This window comes from Haliotis rubra, unplaced genomic scaffold, assembly GCF_003918875.1.
Source record: "Haliotis rubra isolate DU_JTF1 unplaced genomic scaffold, ASM391887v1 Scf2, whole genome shotgun sequence".
NCBI classification, from domain to species: Eukaryota; Metazoa; Mollusca; class Gastropoda; order Lepetellida; family Haliotidae; genus Haliotis; species Haliotis rubra.
The window spans coordinates 943976-965435 of NW_025766002.1; the positions used below are offsets into that span (position 1 = coordinate 943976).

General features: G+C 39.7%; 2 protein-coding genes across 2 annotated transcripts; one reads left to right on the forward strand and one right to left on the reverse strand.

Annotated features, from left to right (window-relative positions):
- Positions 1-409: 409 nt before the first annotated feature.
- Positions 410-12278, reverse strand: LOC124275245. Its single transcript, XM_046710726.1, is given in 10 exon segments — positions 410-1572; positions 2475-2532; positions 3241-3403; positions 5858-6038; positions 7146-7350; positions 8419-8524; positions 9490-9614; positions 10103-10546; positions 10548-11463; positions 12146-12278. Coding segments are annotated over 10 exon segments (2511 nt in total). The 5' UTR covers positions 12187-12278; the 3' UTR covers positions 410-1300.
- Positions 12279-19918, forward strand: LOC124275312 (ATP-dependent Clp protease proteolytic subunit, mitochondrial-like). The gene is made up of 6 exons (XM_046710810.1): positions 12279-12396; positions 12913-13083; positions 15781-15877; positions 16808-16995; positions 17673-17778; positions 19702-19918. The coding sequence occupies exons 1-6, from the start codon at positions 12382-12384 to the stop codon at positions 19824-19826; spliced, it is 702 nt and encodes a 233-aa protein (XP_046566766.1). The 5' UTR covers positions 12279-12381; the 3' UTR covers positions 19827-19918.
- Positions 19919-21460: the final 1542 nt, after the last annotated feature.

Below are 21460 nucleotides of genomic sequence, written 5' to 3' on the forward strand. Positions count from 1 at the left end.
GACATGGCGAGATCATTATAAAACTACTGTTGTTCCATGAGCTCAGGCTTTCTGTGAAATGATCGATAAAAAAATTTCTGTGCCTATTGTATATTTCCTGTGTATCACAATATCTGATGGTTTCTCAATAGTATTTATGACAACACACATACAGTAAATATGGATAATCAAAACAAATTAATGCATTAAAACAACTTTAACAAGCAACATTATAGTTTACATAATATATATCCTTGGACACATGGGAGGAAAACTGACTGACTGACTGAGTTTATTTTTACGCCGCACTCAGCAATATTCCAGCTATATGGCGGTGGTCTGTAAATAATCGAGTCTGGACCAAACAATCCAGTGATCAACAGCATGAACATCATTCTGCTCAATTGGGAACCGATAACATGTGTCACAAGTCAGCAAGCCTGACCACCTGATCCCGTTATTCGCCTCTTCCGACAAGCATGGGTTACTGAAGATCAATATTCTAACCCGGACCTTCACAGGTCCATGGGAGGAAAAGAAATCATAAATCCCCCAAAATATGTCAAAATAACACCATTATGAATGATCAATCACAAATTTAACAATAATCCAATTTAATTAAGATTTCACAGGATATATACTACTAAAATTTTGATAGGGTAATAAGATGTCATACTCTTTAATTATACATTTGACATGTGAGAAGTTTTTGTGTATTATCAAAAGATGAAATTATCCCTACCAAAAGTTGAGTAATAAATATGACATATCACAATAAATTCGTAAATGTCAAATGGATATTCTACCTTGTCTGACATTCATGCACTACCATGACAACTGCTACTTTTGCTTCTTGTGTTGTCCATCATCTAGGTCTCCAGGGCTTCCATTTTGGTAAAGCTACACTAAACCCTGGATCACGTGGTTCTTGTGATCGCAAAGTACCCACCGACCAATCAAATGTTGAGTTTGAAGGAGGTAAGTCATATTAGCTAGAAACCAAAGCCACCACCAAGTTAATGGTCATGGAGACATCTTTTCTTTCAAAAAGACTTTTGAGGGCTTCCATCTGGGTGTTATAATGTTTTTCAACACTAAATGTGTCCCAAATTCTGTCATAATCAAAGGGACTTGACACCATGTAATATTGCCAACTCAACGTTGAAGATGGTTTGTAACTTGTGTTCTGGTACAGGAGAACAAAACATCGTAGCCATAGAAACTGACACTAGGAAATCAAAAGTGGGTAATTTGAGATTGGGAGAACCATGGGAATATACTGAAATGCTATCCGAGGAGATATAGAGGATGTGAGTTGCCTCTAGCTGCTATTTCCTACAGTAAATCCCAGCAGGGCTTTCTTCACTGTGGAGCCCCACTTGTCATACTTCTCCATGAACTCCTTGTACAGGGGGGGCTTCTGCTGGAGAGTGTCCACACTGACTGTTTTGTCCAGGACGGGGTTCTCCTGGAGCCAGAGGGAGAGAGACTTCTGCACTTCATCCGCCTGCTTGTTCTGTCCCCCCAACTGAAGCAGCTTCACCAGGTTGTCGTAACACATGTGTACCCAGCGGAGGTAGAACCCACACGACTCTGTAACAAGAGATGTAACCAAACTCATGGACGGCTACCTCTTTAGAATTGTTTGTTAGTTAAAAGGCTCTTGAGAGTGATTTAGTTATTCATACTGTGAATATTCTATGCTGTAAGTGGAGGAAAAAATGACATGAATGGTTACCACATCACTGAGCCTGACCACTTCATCAATGTAGTCACCTGTTACGATGAGCATAGGTTTCTGGAGACCCCTTCTAACCTAGATTCCCCACTGGACTAGAGCATTTGGGTTGGTTTAACTTTCAGTATAATAGTCATTTGTAGGGACTTAGTGATGAGGTGTTTTCAAATCTAAAGGGCATGCTGATGTAATGAATGCTGATCAAGGTATCAAGCTTCAAATATTGCAGGGTTAGACACAAGCACATGATCCTGAAACTAATGTCCAAGTCTTTCCATGTCTTGCCATAGATCTATGGTCCACTTGCGCAAAGCGATTTTAGTGCTGAAGTGATTGTAAATCCCCTACTATAACATTGGCTTATGTTTGTTACAGCTCTAAGATCTCTTTGTGCAAGTGGATCCAGTCTTAATGTTGTACTATTTAAAAGCCAATGTAATGCTTTATGTATCTTTAATCCTGTCAACTCACAACCTCATGACTGATAATGAGTGCTTTACCAACATTTGGAATGAATTACAATCACTGCTTTGTCTGGTCCAGACTCCCAACATTCAATCATTGACTCACTCACTCACTGACTCACTCAGCTACTCTCTGACTCACTCAGCTGCTCACAGACTCACTCTGCTTCTCACTGACTCCCTCAGCTACTCACCTACACTCAGCTGCTCTCTAACTCACTCATCTACTCACCGACTACACTCAGCTCCTCATTGACTCACTCAGCTCCTCACCGACTCACTCAGCTACTCACCGACTACACTCAGCTCCTCACTCAGCTGCTCACCGACTACACTCAGCTCCTCACTCCGCTGCTCACCGACTCACTCCGCTTCTCACCAACTACACTCAGCTACTCACCAACTATACTCAGCTACTCACCGACTCACTCAGCTACTCACTGACTACACTCAGCTTCTCACCGACTCACTCAGCTGCTCACCGACTCACTCAGCTACTCACCGACTCACTCAGATACTCACTGACTCACTCAGCTACTCACCAACTACACTCAGCTCCTCACCGACTCACTCAGCTGTTCACCGACTCACTCAGCTGCTCACAGACTCACTCCGCTTCTCACCAACTACACTCAGCTACTCACCAACTATACTCAGCTACTCACCGACTCACTCAGCTCCTCACGAACTACACTCAGCTCCTCACTGACTCACTCAGCTGCTCACCAACTCACTCTGCTGCTCACCGACTCACTCAGCTGTTCACCGACTCACTCAGCTGCTCACAGACTCCTCCGCTTCTCACCAACTACACTCAGCTGCTATACTCAGCTCCTCACTGACTCACTCAGCTGCTCACCGACTCACTCAGCTCCTCACCAACTCACTCAGCTACTCAACGACTTACTCAGCTGCTCACCGACTCACTCCGCTTCTCACCAACTACACTCAGCTACTCACCAACTATACTCAGCTACTCACAGACTCACTCAGCTACTCACAGACTCACTCAGCTACTCACAGACTCACTCAATGACCACTCAGCTGTAGCTAAGGGGCAATGACAGCCTTGAGAAGGGGCACAGCCTTGGCAGGTTTGTTGACGATCTTGTAGAAGGTGGCCAGTGTTGCCATGGCCAGCAGAAGGTAGTTGCTGTCCTTGCTCTGACAGAGACGCATGTATGACACACTCTGCTCCAGGTGCTTCTCAGCCTCGTCCAGTCTGGAGAAGGGATGCAGAGAATATGTGACATGGTCCAGGAATAATCATCTGTCATGTCAGGGGAACTGACATGCGAGGGCTTACAGAATTAGTTCTTCAAGGAATTCCAACTTCCCACATGGTGTTTCTTTATTTTACTCATCATTGTTTTAACAAAGAAAATGAAAAATATTCTAAATATGAATCTTTAAAGGAAACTTCCCTTAAATCAACACTGCAGATGAAGTGATATCACATCTGTAATTATACCATATTGTTTTTATCCTTTAAAATACATCAGCATGACAGCTTCAACTGACCACATAGCTTGAGAAATGCTAACACTGACAAGTACAAATGCCAGAATAACAACACTAACTTTAAACCATTATCCCAAATTTTCACCTTTGAGGGTTTCTTCTTGTTTCAAATGCATCCATTTGATGAACCATTTCTTCAGATAAAGTTTAACTTTTTCACAACTGATTATGTAACAATTATTTATAAACACTGACAAGCCTTTCAAGTCATCATACTAATACCAATATCAACTCAAACACCATTTTAAAATCAAATCAAATATAAACGAAAATGATACCAGAGCTACTATGACAAGCAAATTCAGATTCTGAAAGAATACTATTTCCTGTAAAGAAAGTTATGTCAAGACATTGGCATCTTCAAAAGCATGTACACTTAATAAACATGTATACAGATTCTCCTCTCAATCATCTGAATGTAATGTAAGATATAAAGATTTGTCTTCAAACTTATTATGATTATTTAAAATCTTGTCAATTGTGCTTCATCAGCACTGCTTATAAAAATTATTTATTTTTTTACTGAAAAGGGGCTTAGATGTAGAAAATAAAGAGTATTACCCCATTGTTGAAATTGTTCCAAAACATCTCTGAAGTGTTTCTTGGGGTAGTGAGTAGGGGATAGACATGACCACTAGTTAAGGAGACTGTGACTAGTGAAATGCCAGATGGGCTAATTTCTGTGCCTATTGTATATTTCCTGTGTATCACAATATCTGATGGTTTCTCAATAGTATTTATGACAACACACATACAGTAAATATGGATAATCAAAACAAATTATGCATTAAAACAACTTTAACAAGCAACATATAGTTTACATAAATATATCCTTGGACACATGAGTGTGAGTTAGTTTAGTTTTACGCCACACTCAGCAATATTCCAGCTATATGGCGGCGGTCTGTAAATAATTGAGTCTGGACCAGACAATCCAGTGATCAACAGCATGAGCATCGATCTGCCCCAAATTGGGAACCGATGACATGTGTCAACCAAGCCAGCGAGCCTGACCACCTGATCCCGTTAGTCGCCTCTTACGACAAGCACGGGTTACTGAAGGTTCATTCTAACCCGGACCTTCACGGGTATATTACAAAATGAGTTGAAGACTAGCTGGATATGCCCAATGGTGTCTAGCCCTGGAGTATACAAAGTTTGATTTGTTTAAAGCCTAATTTAAAAGAATCACAAGATTCATACTGCAGGAATAGATATTATATATGTATTAGCTCATATGATAAATGCTGGTCTAAAGTTACTTTGTGCCAGAAATTGCAATAAAACAAAATTTGCAGATATACCACATATATTTATATGGATATAAACACAAACACGTAATATGTATATAAGCACAAACAGATAATATACATATATATAAATGTAAGCATGCAAAATATACAAACTGAACCAGATTTAAGCATATAACAAATAAATACATCAAAGAAATCTATCTACTGCTTTACACCAACGATGTGTAGATTCTGGTACTCACACATCTGCATCCAAGTCAGGATGACTTAAAAAACACAGTAAATTTAACTGTCAATACAAAACTTGTCAAACATATTTCAACAGACTGAAGAAACTCCTTGTTAAAAGTAAGGACTAAACACATGTATATTGTTTGATAAGCATTCTAGAAGTTGGTGAATCAAACATGAAGCATACGACTGTATGGATGACAACTTCTTGTTTATAACATAGGGCGACGTTTTGATGTCGATTCTTACACCATTATCAAGTTACAGTGAATAGCTTGATAACAGTGTAAGAATCTACACTGAAACGTGCGCTATGCAATAAACAAGAAGTTGTCACCCATAAGGTTGCATGCTTCACATGCATATTACTGCCATTTGTTTGCACCTCGACTCAATACTTAAGACAATTTAACAGTATAAGTTACAAGAACATTGTGGAAGACAAGTGACACAGTCTTTATATAGCAGAATGAGTTCTAGTGCAATACAAGTCAGCAATAAATGACACATTTCTTGAAAAAATCTACATGTTTCATGTAGAATTATCACTTTCTAGGAATAGTGTCTTTTTTGGCGATTTAATATAGGCACTGTATTTGAAAATGAACAAGAATGTATTTTTATACCAAATGGTAACAAACCACCATGGATGATATACTATGATCCCCTACCTGTTCATCTTGGAGTATATCTGCCCCAAGAGGGAGTAGACCTGGGCCGACCTGAGACTGATCTCTCCGTAGCTGGTGGAGACGATCACCAGGGCCTGCTTAGCCTCAGCCTCTGCCCACCTCAGGGTGGAGTCCTGCTCGTCCTTGGGGCAGTTCAGTGACTCCCACTGCAGCTCTGAGGCTGAGAAACAGACACAGAGAGTTTAATATAAGGGCAGTCAAAAAGTAAGGCACAGGCTAAACACAATCTGACCTTGTAAAAACGAAGTAGAGATTTCTTATCAAAGTTCAGGGTCAAAGTCAAGGGTGGTCCCAGGGTGGGTGAGTGAGTGAGTGGGTGAGCTGGATTTTATGCTTTTAGCAATATTCCAGCAATATCACGTCGGGGGACACCAGAAATAGGCTTCACATATTGTAGCCCAATATTCCAGCTTTAACCATCAGGCTACCCCACCGCCGAGGGACTGCTTTTACAATATTCCAGCAATATCACGTCGGGGGACACCAGAAATAGGCTTCACATATTGTACCCATTTGGGGAATTGAACCCAGGGTTTTCGGCTTGACGATCTAACGCTTTAACCACTAGGCTACCCCACCGCCCCAGAGTCAGTGAGTGAGTGAGTATAGTTTTATGCTGCTTTTAGCAATATTCCAGCAATATCACATCGGGGACACCAGAAATAGGCTTCACATATTGTACCCATTTGGGGAATTGAACCTGGGTCTTCGGCATGACGAGCGAACGCTTTAACCACTAGGCTACCCCACTGCCCCCAAGGGTGACTGAGGTGTGCTACTGTAGCATTTGAACTTGGTAACCCTCTAAATCTCGAACTGTTAGTACAGGGTAATGACAAGTAATCCTTGATTTTAAGTTTACATCAGAACACTCTTTTCAGTTATTTGCAAATTTGTTATTGTCTTCTTAGAGTTCAGTCATGGTGTAATTTATTGTTTACAGTAATAGTGGTATTGCATGCACATTTATCAGTAGGATTTAAAGGATTATTGATGCAGGAAATGTTTCAACTGTATAATTCTCTTTAAACTCTGTTCACATAACATTTTTTAAACTTCCACAAAAGATGGTCAAAATGGACCTGACATCAGAACTCATCAAATCTGTACAAGTCTCTCTGTTGGTGACAGGTCTGTTCTGGCTAACCAAACGTTTAGAGGGACATGTCTGTCCGGTTATATACTTAACCAATGTTCAAGGTAATGCATCTATTCTGGCTCTTCCTTCTCACCGATTATTCAGAGGAACATGTCAGTATATACTCACCAAAAGTACAGAGGAACATGTGAAGCATGGGATTTCTTTGTGGCAGCTGACTTCGAGCGATACGGATTGCCTCCATGGAGTGGTTAAAGAATTCTTCAGTATCAAACTTCTGGGTGACCATGAGAGCCCGACTGATGGCACGGTGTGCCAATGCGATCTGGATTGTCTCACAGCTGTAGATCCTCATTGCGATTGTCAAACATTCCTTGGGAGCAGACATGATTGTCAAGTGAGCGAGACAATGATTGTATGCTGCTTCAAACAGCATGAGTTACATCACAGAGTCTCATAGTATTAGGGCATGGATGGCATAGTCGTCAAAGGTGCTACTGTTTACTTTGAGTTGTATCCCTTTGGCATAACAGAAACCTATGAAAATGTTTCTAGGTGTATCAGCACCCTGCATACTGTTTATACAAAAATGGTAACCATTTAAGACTCACTTTCCTCTAATATCCAGCTGACGTGCTGTTATACTGAAACACTGTTCAATCAAACTCACTCAGTGGAGTGATACAAAATGCAGACCCTTGCCACTTTGAGACTCTTAGACTGGGACAACCCAAGATCTGGGAATCACAGTTGAAAAAGATATACAAAACAAAATATCTTGTAATTTGTGTAGGAATTATTAAAAAGGACAAATAACAACCGGAACTGATTCTCATGACAAGTTTGGAACATCAAATTTAGTCATCAAGACAACAGCAAACAGCAACAGACATCAAATATATTCAAGATGGTGTAATTCTTGGAAGAACATGCACTGGGACTGTTCTGTTAAGAGGTGAGGTGACATAGTGTTTAAGGTTGTGTTGAAGATTATTCCACTTATACAACATCTTTCATGTGTTTGTACATGTGGCTATTTGTACAAGTCTGGAGTAAAGCTGGTTTCATAGTGCTCAGTCTAAGCCTACTGAGATACTATGCCACAATTTTCACATGATTACCCCACTCAGATAGAGTAGTCTGACCCTGAGCCTAACATGTTCCTTTGATGCTGAGTGAGTGAGTGAGTATGATTTTACGCCGCTTTTAGCAATATTCCAGCAATATCACGGCGGGAGACACCAGAAATGGGCTTCACACATTATACCCATGTGGGGAATCGAACCCGGGTCTTCGGCGTGACGAGCGAACGCTTTAACCACTAGGCTACCCCACCACCCCCCTTTGATGCTGAGTGCATAGAGGTTGACCAAAACTACCCTCTGTTAACATCATTTGGTATGCTTTATCCAGAGATCTGTTACAGGATGTAGACATGTACCTTTGCTGCCTGAAGTCCATCCTCACCATGCAGGAACTCACTGGACAGGTGACAGTAGTGGAGCAGCGCCTTCAGGTGCAGAGGATGGTACTTGCCGTAAACTGACCTGCATTACATGTCAGTCTATTATAAATGAATGTAAGCTATAACAGCAGACTTCTATAAACACTATTTAGGCCAGACCATTATTTTACCCACTCCAAAAATAAAATCCTCGTGTATTTATTGGCCAAAAATGTAAACTTACCAAAAAAATATGTTTTGATTGTATTTTCCCCATATACACTTAATAAATTGGCAAAAATAAAATACTTTTAGTATTTAAAAGGAATATTACTTTGGTGATTTTTATTTTTTTATTTTGTTCCCTCCTGCCTTTAGACTTTCTGAGGACAAAAATCCGTAAAAAAAGAAATAAAATTGGTTTGGCCTTATGACATAATAACATTGAATGGAACCAAAATCTGTAAATTATGCAGACCATATGCACACTACTTGAATTATCGTGTTAAGTTTCCTAAACACTTTGCCTTGTTCTTTTCATATGTCATGCAAACATTGATGGAAATGAGTCTTTGTTTGTTTGGTTATTTCTGTTTAAAATGTGTACATATTCCATAGTTTTGTAGTTGTGACTTTGAACTGAAAAAATAATCAGTGTTGGTGACTGGGTATGCATTATTAATGCAAGCAAGGGACACTCATATTTTTGCATTAATTTCATGATTTACAGTATGTCATACAACATGTGAACATGATAGATTTATTTTGGTTTAACAATTATTAAATTATTAATTCCCCTTTATGTGTGTTTCTTCTAACTGCCAATCAAAGACTAATTATAAAAACATTACACAAATTTCACAGTTTTGATTTTAATTTTCAAAACTTATTGCCTCCTGTTAGTGTTCCAGGGAGAGACCTGGGGCCCGATCCACAAAGCGTTCGTAACGTTACGACCTGTCGTAACTCTATAGTTCATCATAGTCTTACGAATGTCGTAGCTCTACGAACGCTTTGTGGATCGGGGCCCTGATGCACTAGGATGTAAAATACAGAATCTTGCACTACCTTGCCATCTGCACAGCCTGCACAGCCAGCATCTCGGCCTTGTTGACCTGCCACGTGGCACAGCATACCATCACAGCGTTACACAGACATTCTATCACCTGGGACGTGTTGTCAGCTTCAACTTCCTGGGGGAACAATGGGAACACTGTCACACATCATGACGAAACAACAGCCATGAGCAATCACTCTTAATGCAACAAACATATTTATCTTATCTGGTATGGTTGTAAGTGTGAATTTCATACAAGTATTTTTAGAATAAACATCTGCATTCCTATGTTTTACACTGGAAACCAATTAATACTTGGGAGAGACACAGGGACACTTTCTTGGACTGATTAGCATAATCCATAACAGATATCAATCAACTATAAAGTTATAAAGTACTTGTGAGAGCTTAATCCCTTTCATACAACTAACAACAAACCTTATTTTTTTATTATGACAGTTAAAGAACACAGCTCCCCATCATTCACTTTCTCATATCTTTGTCATATTTACTTAAAGTCTAAGTTGAAAATTCACTTGAACAAATGACTTCGAGTGTCCTTTTTGGAAGCAATACCACAGTTTCCTACCAACAGAACAGTAACTCTGAAATCTCAAGACGTACCTTCAATGCCTTGTCTGCCCACCCATGTGCAGCTGCCAAAGAGCCTGTTTCCAACAGCATGACACTAAGTCCAATGAAGGTTCCTGACTCATCAATAATATCCTGTCCAAATGACATCATCTTAATGGCCCAGGTCACCTCAGTTGACCAGAAGTACGCCTGCTGGCTGCCATTAAAATCATAGTTTTTGTTCCGCAGATGCATCAACTTAACATAGCCCTTGTACTTTGCCATCCATGTTTCGATGCATGGATTTGTATTGAGGAACCTTATCAGACCACTCAGCACCTCCTCAGCCTCAGCAAGACAACTAAAATCCATGAAAAGGTCAACTATTTTGAATCCAGTACTTATAACCTGCTTCGTTGCCTCTGTGCTTTTTGCTACCTCCAATGCTTCAAGCACTGAGTGATATGAGTTTGCAATGTCTCGAATTATATTTACCCCGACTCATGTTGATATGCCTGAAGTATTTAAGATAAAAGGGATACAATTCTGGCTCAGCCAGCAATTCCTGAAAAGCATCACACATGCTGATTTCAAATCCTAAAGGCAGTTGCTTCCTTCTATTCAGTGCTGCAACCACCTCCAGCTTCCTCATCTTCTGACAGGTTCTTTTTTCTCTCTCAAGCAACTCCTGATCCTCTGGCTCACTTGACTCTGTCAGTAACTGTACCTGTTCTCTTGGAATTTCAATCATGGAATGGAAATTTTCTGGAACTGGAACCCATTGATGGAAGAAACCTTTGATAAGCGTCATAGACTCTGGACTCTCCTCACTAAACACAGATGTTTTATCATCTACTTCAGGTTTACTTACGTTGCTGTTTTGAGTCCCTTTCTCAGTCTCAGTGAATGTACTCTCAGTGACACTTGTATTTGTTCCTTCAAGGTATAAAATATTCTGTGTTCCTAGCTTTTCAGTGATAGCTGGCAGTGGTTCATATTTTGGATATTGAAATGTGTCAACTTTTTGATCAATATCACTGAAACGGCTCGCCTGCGAGGCAGGTCGATGGATGACTGTGTTGTCAAGAAATTCAACTAAATCTCTGTACCTTTTACGAAATTCAACATTTGCATCTGGATTCTGTAAAGATTCTCTGAAATATTTGTACCAGTCAGATTCTCTGGGTTTTGTTGGAAGGATGTCAATCAGGATTCGTGCTCTGTCACTAGGTGTTGTTCCTTTCTCTATCTTCTTCCTGTCTTTCAGGTTAAGGATCCCAGCTTCACACAGCTGGTCTAATACATGCTCAACCTTCAGTTCCTGTACAATAGCAATTCTGTTCACCTTCAGTCTCATGATATTCTGACGATCCATCCCTGACGTTTGTTGAAGAGACTGTGGCAGATCACACCTAAAGAAATAAAGAACAGGCTTTTAAGCTGGCTTTCCTTTAAGTGCAGTGAACACCCATACTCTCACAGTTTAGTTAGATGTGAAACAGGTTACTGTGTGCTGTCATTGATTGATTGCAAAGCCATAAGTATGTCAGTGATCACTGATTAGAGAAATAAATCTAGTTTTATAATATAGAATAAACAGAACTCATGTAAATAGTTATTCAAGCAAAAGTCTGCCTTACTTCAAGTAACAATCAAGTTCACTGCTATAGTGTTTATATGGGATTAACTGGAATATTATTGGGTTAAAATGCATTAGTACATTATGTTGCAATTTGATCAAGAAATTATATTTGTCATTTGTAAAGAAATTTTCTTTGTAAAAAGAAGAAACTAAAGGAAAATATTAAATCTGATTCTATTAGGCTAGTGTCATGACAACAGCGTTAGACAGAAGATTTATGTAATTACTAACAGAGTCAATTAATGTTGAAAATACAAATAAGGATAATCGTATTGTCATTTATTTAGCAACTGTCAGTTATGAACATGAATGTAAAAACTGTACGGCGGACAAGATGACTTGTTCGCTTGCCTAGCAACTGAAGCAGACAGCTTTTGGCGGCTGTAAACAAATCGATTTCAAGTGCATCCTTTGATATGCGAGTGAACAAAGTTCAAATCAACGGCTCATACCCTTTAAGAGTAAAGGTGTTTCTTCTTAAACTGGTTGCCATTTCAAAAATAGCCCAACAAATCAGGATTATTAAAAAATAATCTCAAATAGTTCAGCGTAAAGGCTCCTGTCGTTGTCATTCCGCCATTTTACCGGAAGTAGAACAAGTGCGTGTTTATAGCGGAAGTAGAATGCACGTGTTACCTGCGGTTGTATGTCTGTCAGAAGTGTCGACTCTTAGAGCAAACTTGTCGAGATGAATTGTGTAAAGGTAAGCAGACTCGTATCAAAGACAAAATCATTTATTCAGTCACAAGCGGTTCATACCCGTTAGAAACTCCATGCAACTGTAAGAAAGTGCATGAAGGTGACGTAAAAGTGGTACTCAGTAGGTCAGGATAAGCTTGTCGTTGACACTCAGGCCAGTCAGGGCCATTACTGACAGTCGATCGAATCAGCAATTAGTGAAGGTGTTAAGTATTGTGAAATTTGTGATGTTGACTAATTACTTTATTCTGTTTGTCACAAATATCATAGATATCAGTGGAATATGACTGTTGAAGCACTGAAACATAGCCTGCACATGTTCTTAGAGCCTATTATTGCATATAAAATTTATCTAAAAAACATCTGTAGCCTGCATGGTCCTGAATGTCTTTTATTCAAAATTATAATTTTGGCATAATATTATAGCAGTGAATAAGGTGAGCTCCTGTATCTGTTGTACTCTGGTTCAACACAAGTGTTATGACAAGGACTTCTTGATTGTTATTCTTAATGACTTCAGGCATTGTTGCGAGTATGCAGCAGTCCATCAGCTGTTCGTGGTCTCAAGACAACATGTGCAAGACATATGCCAATGGTGCCGATTGTGATAGAACAAACAGGGCGAGGTGAGAGGGCGTACGACATCTACTCCAGACTCCTCAAGGAAAGAATCATCTGTGTTATGGGTCCAGTAAGTGATGACAGGTCACATGAGAAGAGCCTTTTGCGAACTTTGACAGACCATAATATGACTAAATGAAATGAAAGCAGTCATCAGCACTTGTTTCAACCTGGCGACTCAATTCCAGACTCTGCTTTGAAAAATATGCAGACAATATTCTTGTTTTGTACACTCGTGAATATCAAATAGGTGGCTGAAATTGAATGGCAGTGTTTGCCAAAGGTGTTATTAAGATTCTTCCTTTCCGATAGGTATTCCACTGAAGCAAGAGAAAAATTCAGTGATTTTGACAGATTCAGTTTTACAGCCTGGAACAGTCATTTGATATACTAACCTAGTATGATTATATGTACTGATTTTAGGATGAAAGGTGATTCTGGTATGACTAATAATGGGATGTTCTCATGTCTTTGATTAGTGGCAGCAAGAACAAAGGTTGAACTAAGATGTTAATGATATTCTTATTGCTATGATCACTTCATGGAATGGTGCCCAGGTCCTTGGTACAAAAAGTGATCTTGGTGCAACAATAAAGTTGATTGTCAATATTAAAATATAAGGACTAAAATCAGTCACTTTGCTGACTAACGCCTAGTCTCCACTGACTAACGCCTAGTCTCCACAGAGGAAGTATTTTATAAAACATGTTGGGGGGTGCAGACGATGAAGCATTCCACTCTCAACCCCTTCTCAGCTCTAGGTGAGACTTTCTGGTTCCTTCAGACTTGAGGATTCCTGTTTGTAATTATTTTTGTTTAGCCTTATCCTATGTATACAGTGTTGTAATTTAATTTATGCGAATATATGTTAGTGTACGTGATGCCCAAACTACTAGTACTAGTATGTTAGTGTTTGATATACACATTTATTACCCATAAGATAAATTTGTCGAATTCTGATTGGGTAGTAGCCAAAGCATACAAAACCATCTAGGTGGATTTGCCAGGGTGTACATATACAATTATGAATACAAACAGAGTAATAAAATTGTTGCCATAATTTCTTATTTGTTTGTGCCAATAAATATAGCTCCGATCAAAAAAATGAGACACTTACAAAAAGGTTGTTTTTTGGTCGCCGTGCGGTGAATTCGAACTTGTTTGGGTAATATTTTGCACCGCTGACAACAGTATGACGTTCTCAGCATTATCTCCCCTGTCGTTGAGCCGGGTCACATGATGATGCTGTAGCAGACGATTTCCTACTTACTGACGATATGTCGAAATCTGATGCGAAATATTGACTTCTCGCTTTATATGAAGCAGGGTGCAAATCAGTTCAGAAGTTATGGAAAATATTGGGGCTTCCTCGGAGTAGCATTTACCGACTTATTGTCAGATTTCAAGCTGCCGGCAGTTATCAGCGCAAGCCAGGATCGGGACGCCCTATTAAACTTGGGGAAATGACAGGAAATGACTTGCACAACTGACGGCGGTGCATCCAAACTGGTCAGCAAAACAACTAAGTGAGCATGCCACAGCTTTAGGGAGTACTAGGGTATCTGAATGGACTGTTAGGCGGAGTTTAAAAGAATCAGGATTCGTGAAGAAAGTCGCGGACAAAGGTTCCGTTGATGATGCAAGAGCACAAAGCCGAAAAGACGGGAGTGGTGTGAGCATAATAGGGACACTGACTTTTCAAACTGGTTATTTACAGACGCATCAAAGTTCCAATTTTTTCGAATTACAAGGAAAAGGTGGTGTCGAAATGGAAAATGCAAAAAATGTGCCCAAAGTTCTCTTTCTGTGATGGTGTGGGGTGGGATCGAAATTTGGGTTAACGCCGCTTCTGGAAATTACAGGCCGCATTGATTCAAGGAAGTACTGTGAGCTTTTGCAAGAGGGACTGCTAGATTCAAATATCAGACAGAGTGGAATTCCCTATGTAATGCAACAAGATAATGCCAGCATACACATCGTCTGCCTACACCGAAGCTTGGCTTCGCTTGGAACTGCATTCAGGTAGTGTAGTTTCCGGCCGCTTCACCAATGTCGAAAATGTCTGGCAAATCATCAAGGACAAAGTGGAAAGACATTGCTGATTGGAAACGAAAGTGATTCATGAAACATGGTACGAGCTATCTGATGAACTGATAGACAAATTGTAAATTCCATGCTTCGGTGGGATTGAACAGTGTTTGGAGCCAAATGGTGGACTGACTGACTATTGACTTATTGTGAACGATTTAACAATGCATTGTCTACATGTGAGCCAATTTTCATAAATTTATGTCAATTATTAAATCAAGACGTTGAATCTAAACTTGTCTCATTTTTGTTGCTCGATACTGTATATCCAAAACATAAAATGTTTCTGTATTTCACTTCTCGTGTAACAAAACCTCAAATTCAACCATATTTATCATAAACTAATCCATCCTGAGTTATCTCTCTTTATCATGGTTCAGGAAAAATCATGGCGAAATGTTTTGCCTCTCATTCTGCCGAAGGTTTTATGTTGTTCTTTAAAGATAAGCTAAATTAGAAGATCTTAAGGGTAATAAATCCACGTGCACGGTGTTTTGAAAGTGAACTGTGTCAATGCGGTATTGTAAGACCCTTGTAAATTCTGTATTTCCTTCGGCTGCACCTCATGCAATACGGATTTTACAAGGGTCTCACAGTCCCCATACATCCTTTCAAAACACTGTGTAACTAATAGTATCAGATGACTTATAGTCATCATAGTCAGTGTTTTGCTGCACAGATCACTGATGACTTGTCCAGTCTGGTGGTGGCCCAGCTGCTGTTCCTACAGTCAGAGAGCAACAAGAAGGCAGTTCATATGTACATCAACAGCCCAGGTCAGAAGCCCTATATCCCAAATAGCCTGTTTGCTACGTGTTGCTGGCATATGTTTCTGATATTTGTGTAGACATTAACATAAAACTGTGGTGCACACTTTGCATATATCTGCCAGCAGAGTTGACAGTAAGTACATGGGAGTTGGAGTAGCCTATTGATTAAAGCATTCACTTGTCACATCAAAGTTCTGGGTTTCGATTCACTACCTGGGTACAATGTGTGAATCCCATTTCTGGTGAACCCTGTGTGAAGCCCATTTCTGGTGACCTGGGGAATAGTGCTGGAAGTGTTATACAACCATTAACTCACTCACTCACAGACTGCCATGATATGAAAGAAGTAGGCGGAGTTCTTTCATATATTCTTTATTTCCTGAATTTGTCTTTATTATTTCCCCATAAATCTGAGTGGCATAGTGTTGACTGAAAATGTAAATCTGTGGCTTAGCTGATGGGGCTACGCTGGGCTGAAAGCATGCCCAGGGCATGGATACCAGCAACTGAATTTGCAGAAATATTTACCATTTGAAAAAAACCGATAAGTGAGTGAGTGAGTTGGGTTTTATGCCGCTTTTAGCAATATTCCAGCAATATCACAGTGTACACCAGAAATGGGCTTCACACATTGTACCCATGTTGGGAATTGAACCCGGGTCTTCGGCACGATGAGCAAACGCTTTAACCACTGGGCTACCCCACCGCCCAGAAACCTGATAATCATTCCATAAAAGTAGAAGAAAAAAATGGGTGTAATTTCTTTATTAAATTGTTTAGTAGGTGTTTTGGTTGAATTGCTTGAGAGATTTAGTATACTGGCCGTGAAAATGTGATTTTCATTAAAAGAATGTCAGACTCGTGGCAAAAACGTGAGTGTTTGCAGGTTTGGAATTGCGACAGTGTGTTGTACACATTTTGGGTTGTGTGATTCAGGGGGCTCCGTGACGGCAGGGCTGGGTATCTACGACACCATGCAGTACATCCAGCCCCCTATCGCCACCTGGTGTGTGGGTCAGGCATGCAGCATGGCGTCACTGTTGATGTGTGCAGGTGAAACGGGCATGAGGCACTCTTTACCCAACTCCAGAATCATGGTTCACCAGCCATCAGGACAGGCTTCGGTAGGTTGCTTCTTGAATGGACTCAACTCGCAGAATGAAAACATTGGCTGGTGGCAGAACTTTTGAAGTGTGATATACTTGCAGTGGTATGTTTAAACACCATGGCCCGACTCATTACCTAGATTTTCGAGGCTCTCTTAGCTCTAAGATAGTCGTAAGTGCCATGCAATACTACATTAAGAGAGCCCTCACTCTAGGCCATAGTCTATCTTAGGCCAAGAGAGCTTCAAAATCTAGGCCCTGGTTAACTTACGAATATCTATTGTCTAGGCCCTGAAGTCAGAAGTTTGAATAGGTGATCTTTCTCTGTGACTTTGTAGATGGTGTGGATCATTGCTTATATATCAGTCACTGAACTGTCTTATTGTTAACAATCTGCCAGTATGATGCATTAAATGACAAAGACACACAGGCAGCAAATCCTGTTGAAGTGGAACTAGGCATTTGCCTTTCATTCATATCGAGACCCCAGTTTATTAGTCCGCTAACTCAGCAATAATTCCACAGAGACAATGTCTCTGTCATTACTTCACAATTTGACTCCCACCTGAAAGCTGACTGTGATAAAACTGAAAATCTGTTCCAAATTCTTTAGACCTCACTCACACAGCCACTCACTAAACCACTCACACAGTCACACGCCACTCATACAAACTGTCTCTCATTCAACATTCCAGGGTCAGGCCACAGACATCCAGATCCAAGCTGAAGAAATCCTGAAACTGAAGAAGCAGATCAACAGACTCTATGTTAAACACACAAAGCAGCCTCTCAACGTCATAGGTCAGTATTATGTTGGCATTGGCAGGAACACATCCCACTATAACACTGACCTATTCTCCAGTTGTAAAACCAGTCCGCATTTACCTATCAGTTAGATTCTAGCAAGATTTGGAGTTTCTCAGGCCTTTGTCTGAAGTCTGTGTGACACATATACCAGTACTTGTTTGAGAACTCTTAAATGTGGGCAGAGCTAAAAAACTGGTCATATTCCGTACATAAATGACGTCAAATCAGAAACAGGACTCCTTAAACATACTCATTTATTCATTACCATCAGTGTATCAGAAGAAATAGTATGAGCTCATCTCGGTGTGCTTGTTTTACATTGGTAGTATTTGAATTATTAAAATGAATACTTAGAAGTATGTTTGGTTTCTTTTAGTACCAGTTACATAAATAGGGCCCATGTTTTCTCATATTACAGATCTTGACAAAATACCCAGTTTAATTAGAATTATCCTGTGACTACCCTCCCTAATGCTTGTCATAAATATTATGATGACCCTAATGTGTGTCCTTTTACACTCTTTCCACGATCCTCATTGAAAGGACATCATGCAAAAGAACTTAATACATTATTATCAAATGTCCATCTTTTCATCACCCTCCCCAAATATGTGATTAATGTTTAATGACCCTTCCCAAGAGACTGTTGTCTTTCCTGAGATCCTTCTCAGATTCCTTCAGACCCACCCAACCCTATAAAAAATAACTGGTCCCTTATGAACATAGAATTGTCAGATCATACCTGTGGTCACTGGTTGCGCCAAAGTGGTTTACTTGCATTATGCTAAGGTGTCAACTATTCGAAACCCTCCTTGTGTCATACCAAGAGACTAAAAGGAAGAGTACATGGACTGAGGTCAGTATACTGTCTCTGAGTATGGTATCCATTAGGTATGGGATCCAATACTATTGCAAAGAGTTTTTTCTCCTTTAATTGTCTCATTTGAAGTCACTTTCCAAATGAATGTATAGTTTATATGAAATAAAAACAAGTTGAAATAGTTTCAGTCTCTTTTAATAACTGACAAGAAACTTGAAACCCAGATCAAGTAAACAGTTAAAACATAAACTCAATGAAGTTTGAGTGAACGAATCTGGTACTTCCTGTATTATGCGCTGTGCATTTATCAACGGAAGTCAATTACTAAATTATTGATAGTCACACATACTATTGATGCATCGATAGTTTTTCGTTTCTACCATCGATTAATTGCTATCGGAGACTCAACAATTGCAATCCATCGATAGTTTGATGCATCGTTACAGCCCTTGTATCCATGTTAAACATTGTCTCAGTGGGCTGTAGTGCTGGGAATTGGTTGAAATCTCACAACTGATGATTGGTTTATTACCAACGAGATCATCGAAAAAAATTGGTTAGCGTCATTTTAAGATTTTCCTGTTAGGTTGTTATTGCAGATAAGTATAACATGGTTCTCTGTTGCTTTTTGTCTTACTTAGATATTACGCAAACTGCATTTGCAACTTTCACATCCAAAGTAAAATGATGCAACTTGCTACTTTAAAGTGATGACTAATATTACGTTAATATAAACCTCCCAAAGAAATATTCAGTTATGATTTTTCAGTAAATGAAGTGAAGTTTCTAAGAATTAAACCTGTTTTAAGGCCCTGACAACTTTTAAGATATGATCCACCTTCAAGTAGGTCCAAAATCGTTTGTGTTCGATTATGAGAAAATGTGATCGATTGCTTGGTCGTTTGGTCACTGCGACCAATCTTTGATTATTTCAATTAATCGGACCACCACTAGTGGGCTGGCACATTAGAATGAGAATTAGAAGGGAACCACACACTCACGCTTGTGCATGTTGCTGTCTGTTCAATGAGTTCAGTGAACTTCACCATGACCAATCATGTTGACGTTAGCCTCAGTGTAAGCTGCTGTGTTTTCAGAGGACAGTATGGAGCGTGACCGGTTCATGGACCCTTATGAAGCAAAGGAGTTTGGGTTGATCGACTCTGTGTTGGAGCATCCACCCACATTAGAGGATAAAGAAGAGTCCAAGAGGTCATCATGACCTACTGTGTCCATATAGATCTGTTCTTCTTGTGTATAAACACCCTTTATCTATAAATCTCACATGCATTAATAAAAATATAATGTATACAATATAAGGGTTCTATTTTTCATGATTGTAATGTTTGAAAGTCAAGGTCATTTTTTCAGTGTCGTATTTACAGTAAAGTTCTATTTGTTTTGAAATGAAACAGCCATTTAGATTTTAAGAACTATGAAATCAGTTCGATGAATCTGAAAGGCACCCTGTTATAGTAATACTTTTGAAAATCAAGTGCACATGGTGCAGGTAATCCCATTATGATTATCAGGAATGTCTGTACCTGACGTATTCTTTCGAGATGTTTGGATATTTGATTGCCCATAGTAACATCTTATAGTTCTCTGCATAAATTTAATAAAGAGCTTCATTAGTTATCTGTTGCAAATTTGAAACTTTAATGCAGACATTCTCTGTGAAGTAAGTTCAGTATATCTGATACAGTCACAGCTTCCATGCTGCAATTGTAGTCCAAGAGTCATACACAAAACTGTCAACTCCCACCAGCTCCTGCATCTGTATGATCACTGGATTGTCTGGCCCAGACTCGATTATTTACATACCACTGCCATATAGCTGGAATATTGCTGAGTGCAGCGTTAACCTAAACTCACTCACTCCTGCACCTGTACATGGATTCACTGCACAGTATCATCAACAACACAGCCAGGACATTTCCTGTACAGTCCCATGACTCTGCTTGTTATATTTCATCCTTAAGTTGATCTCTAGTCAGGAACAGAAACGTAATGTAAAATATACTTTATTGCTTTTCCTAAATACACTGAGACACATCAATATTTGAAATATATTAAGTACTGCTTAAAACAATCCGAGTAAACAGTATGTATATGAACATAAACTTCAACAATTGTCAAAAATGTGATCACAAAAATGTAAAGTTCGCTGACATTTTGATGAACATAAAATCTTAAAAACCCAAAAGATTCACCTCCAATATTTAGGAGCAACTTTCTGATAACCAGAGCTCTTCATCCCTGCTGGGTATCAAGGGCAGCAGTGTGCAGTGCCCCACTCCCAGTCCATACAAAAGGTTAGCTGTAGAGTAGTCAATCTTTCCCTTTGGTATATGCAGCAGAGTAGTCCCCCTTTCCCATTGGCATATGCAGCAGAGTAGTCCCCCTTTCCCATCATGGCATATGCAGCAGAGTAGTCCCCCTTTCCCATTGGCATATGCAGCAGAGTAGTCAGTCTTTCCCATTATGGTATATGCAGCAGAGTAGTCCCCCTTTCCCATTGGTATATGCAGCAGAGTAGTCCCCTTTCTTGGTATATGCCCATCATGGTATATGCAGCAGAGTAGTCCCCTTTCCCATTATTCCCCCCCTTTCCCATCATGGTATATGCAGCAGAGTAGTCCCCTTTCCCATTGGTATATGCAGCAGAGTAGTCCCCCTTTCCCATCATGGTATATGCAGCATAGTTGTTCCCCTTTCCAAATACAATTATGAGAGTGACATGGTAGACCAGAGAAAGTGAATGCATGATTCCCCATTCAACCTAACTGCTGTGTCAACAATGGCAAATTTATTAAAGCATAAAATTTTCACATGTGTAAATGGGAAAGGATTAAC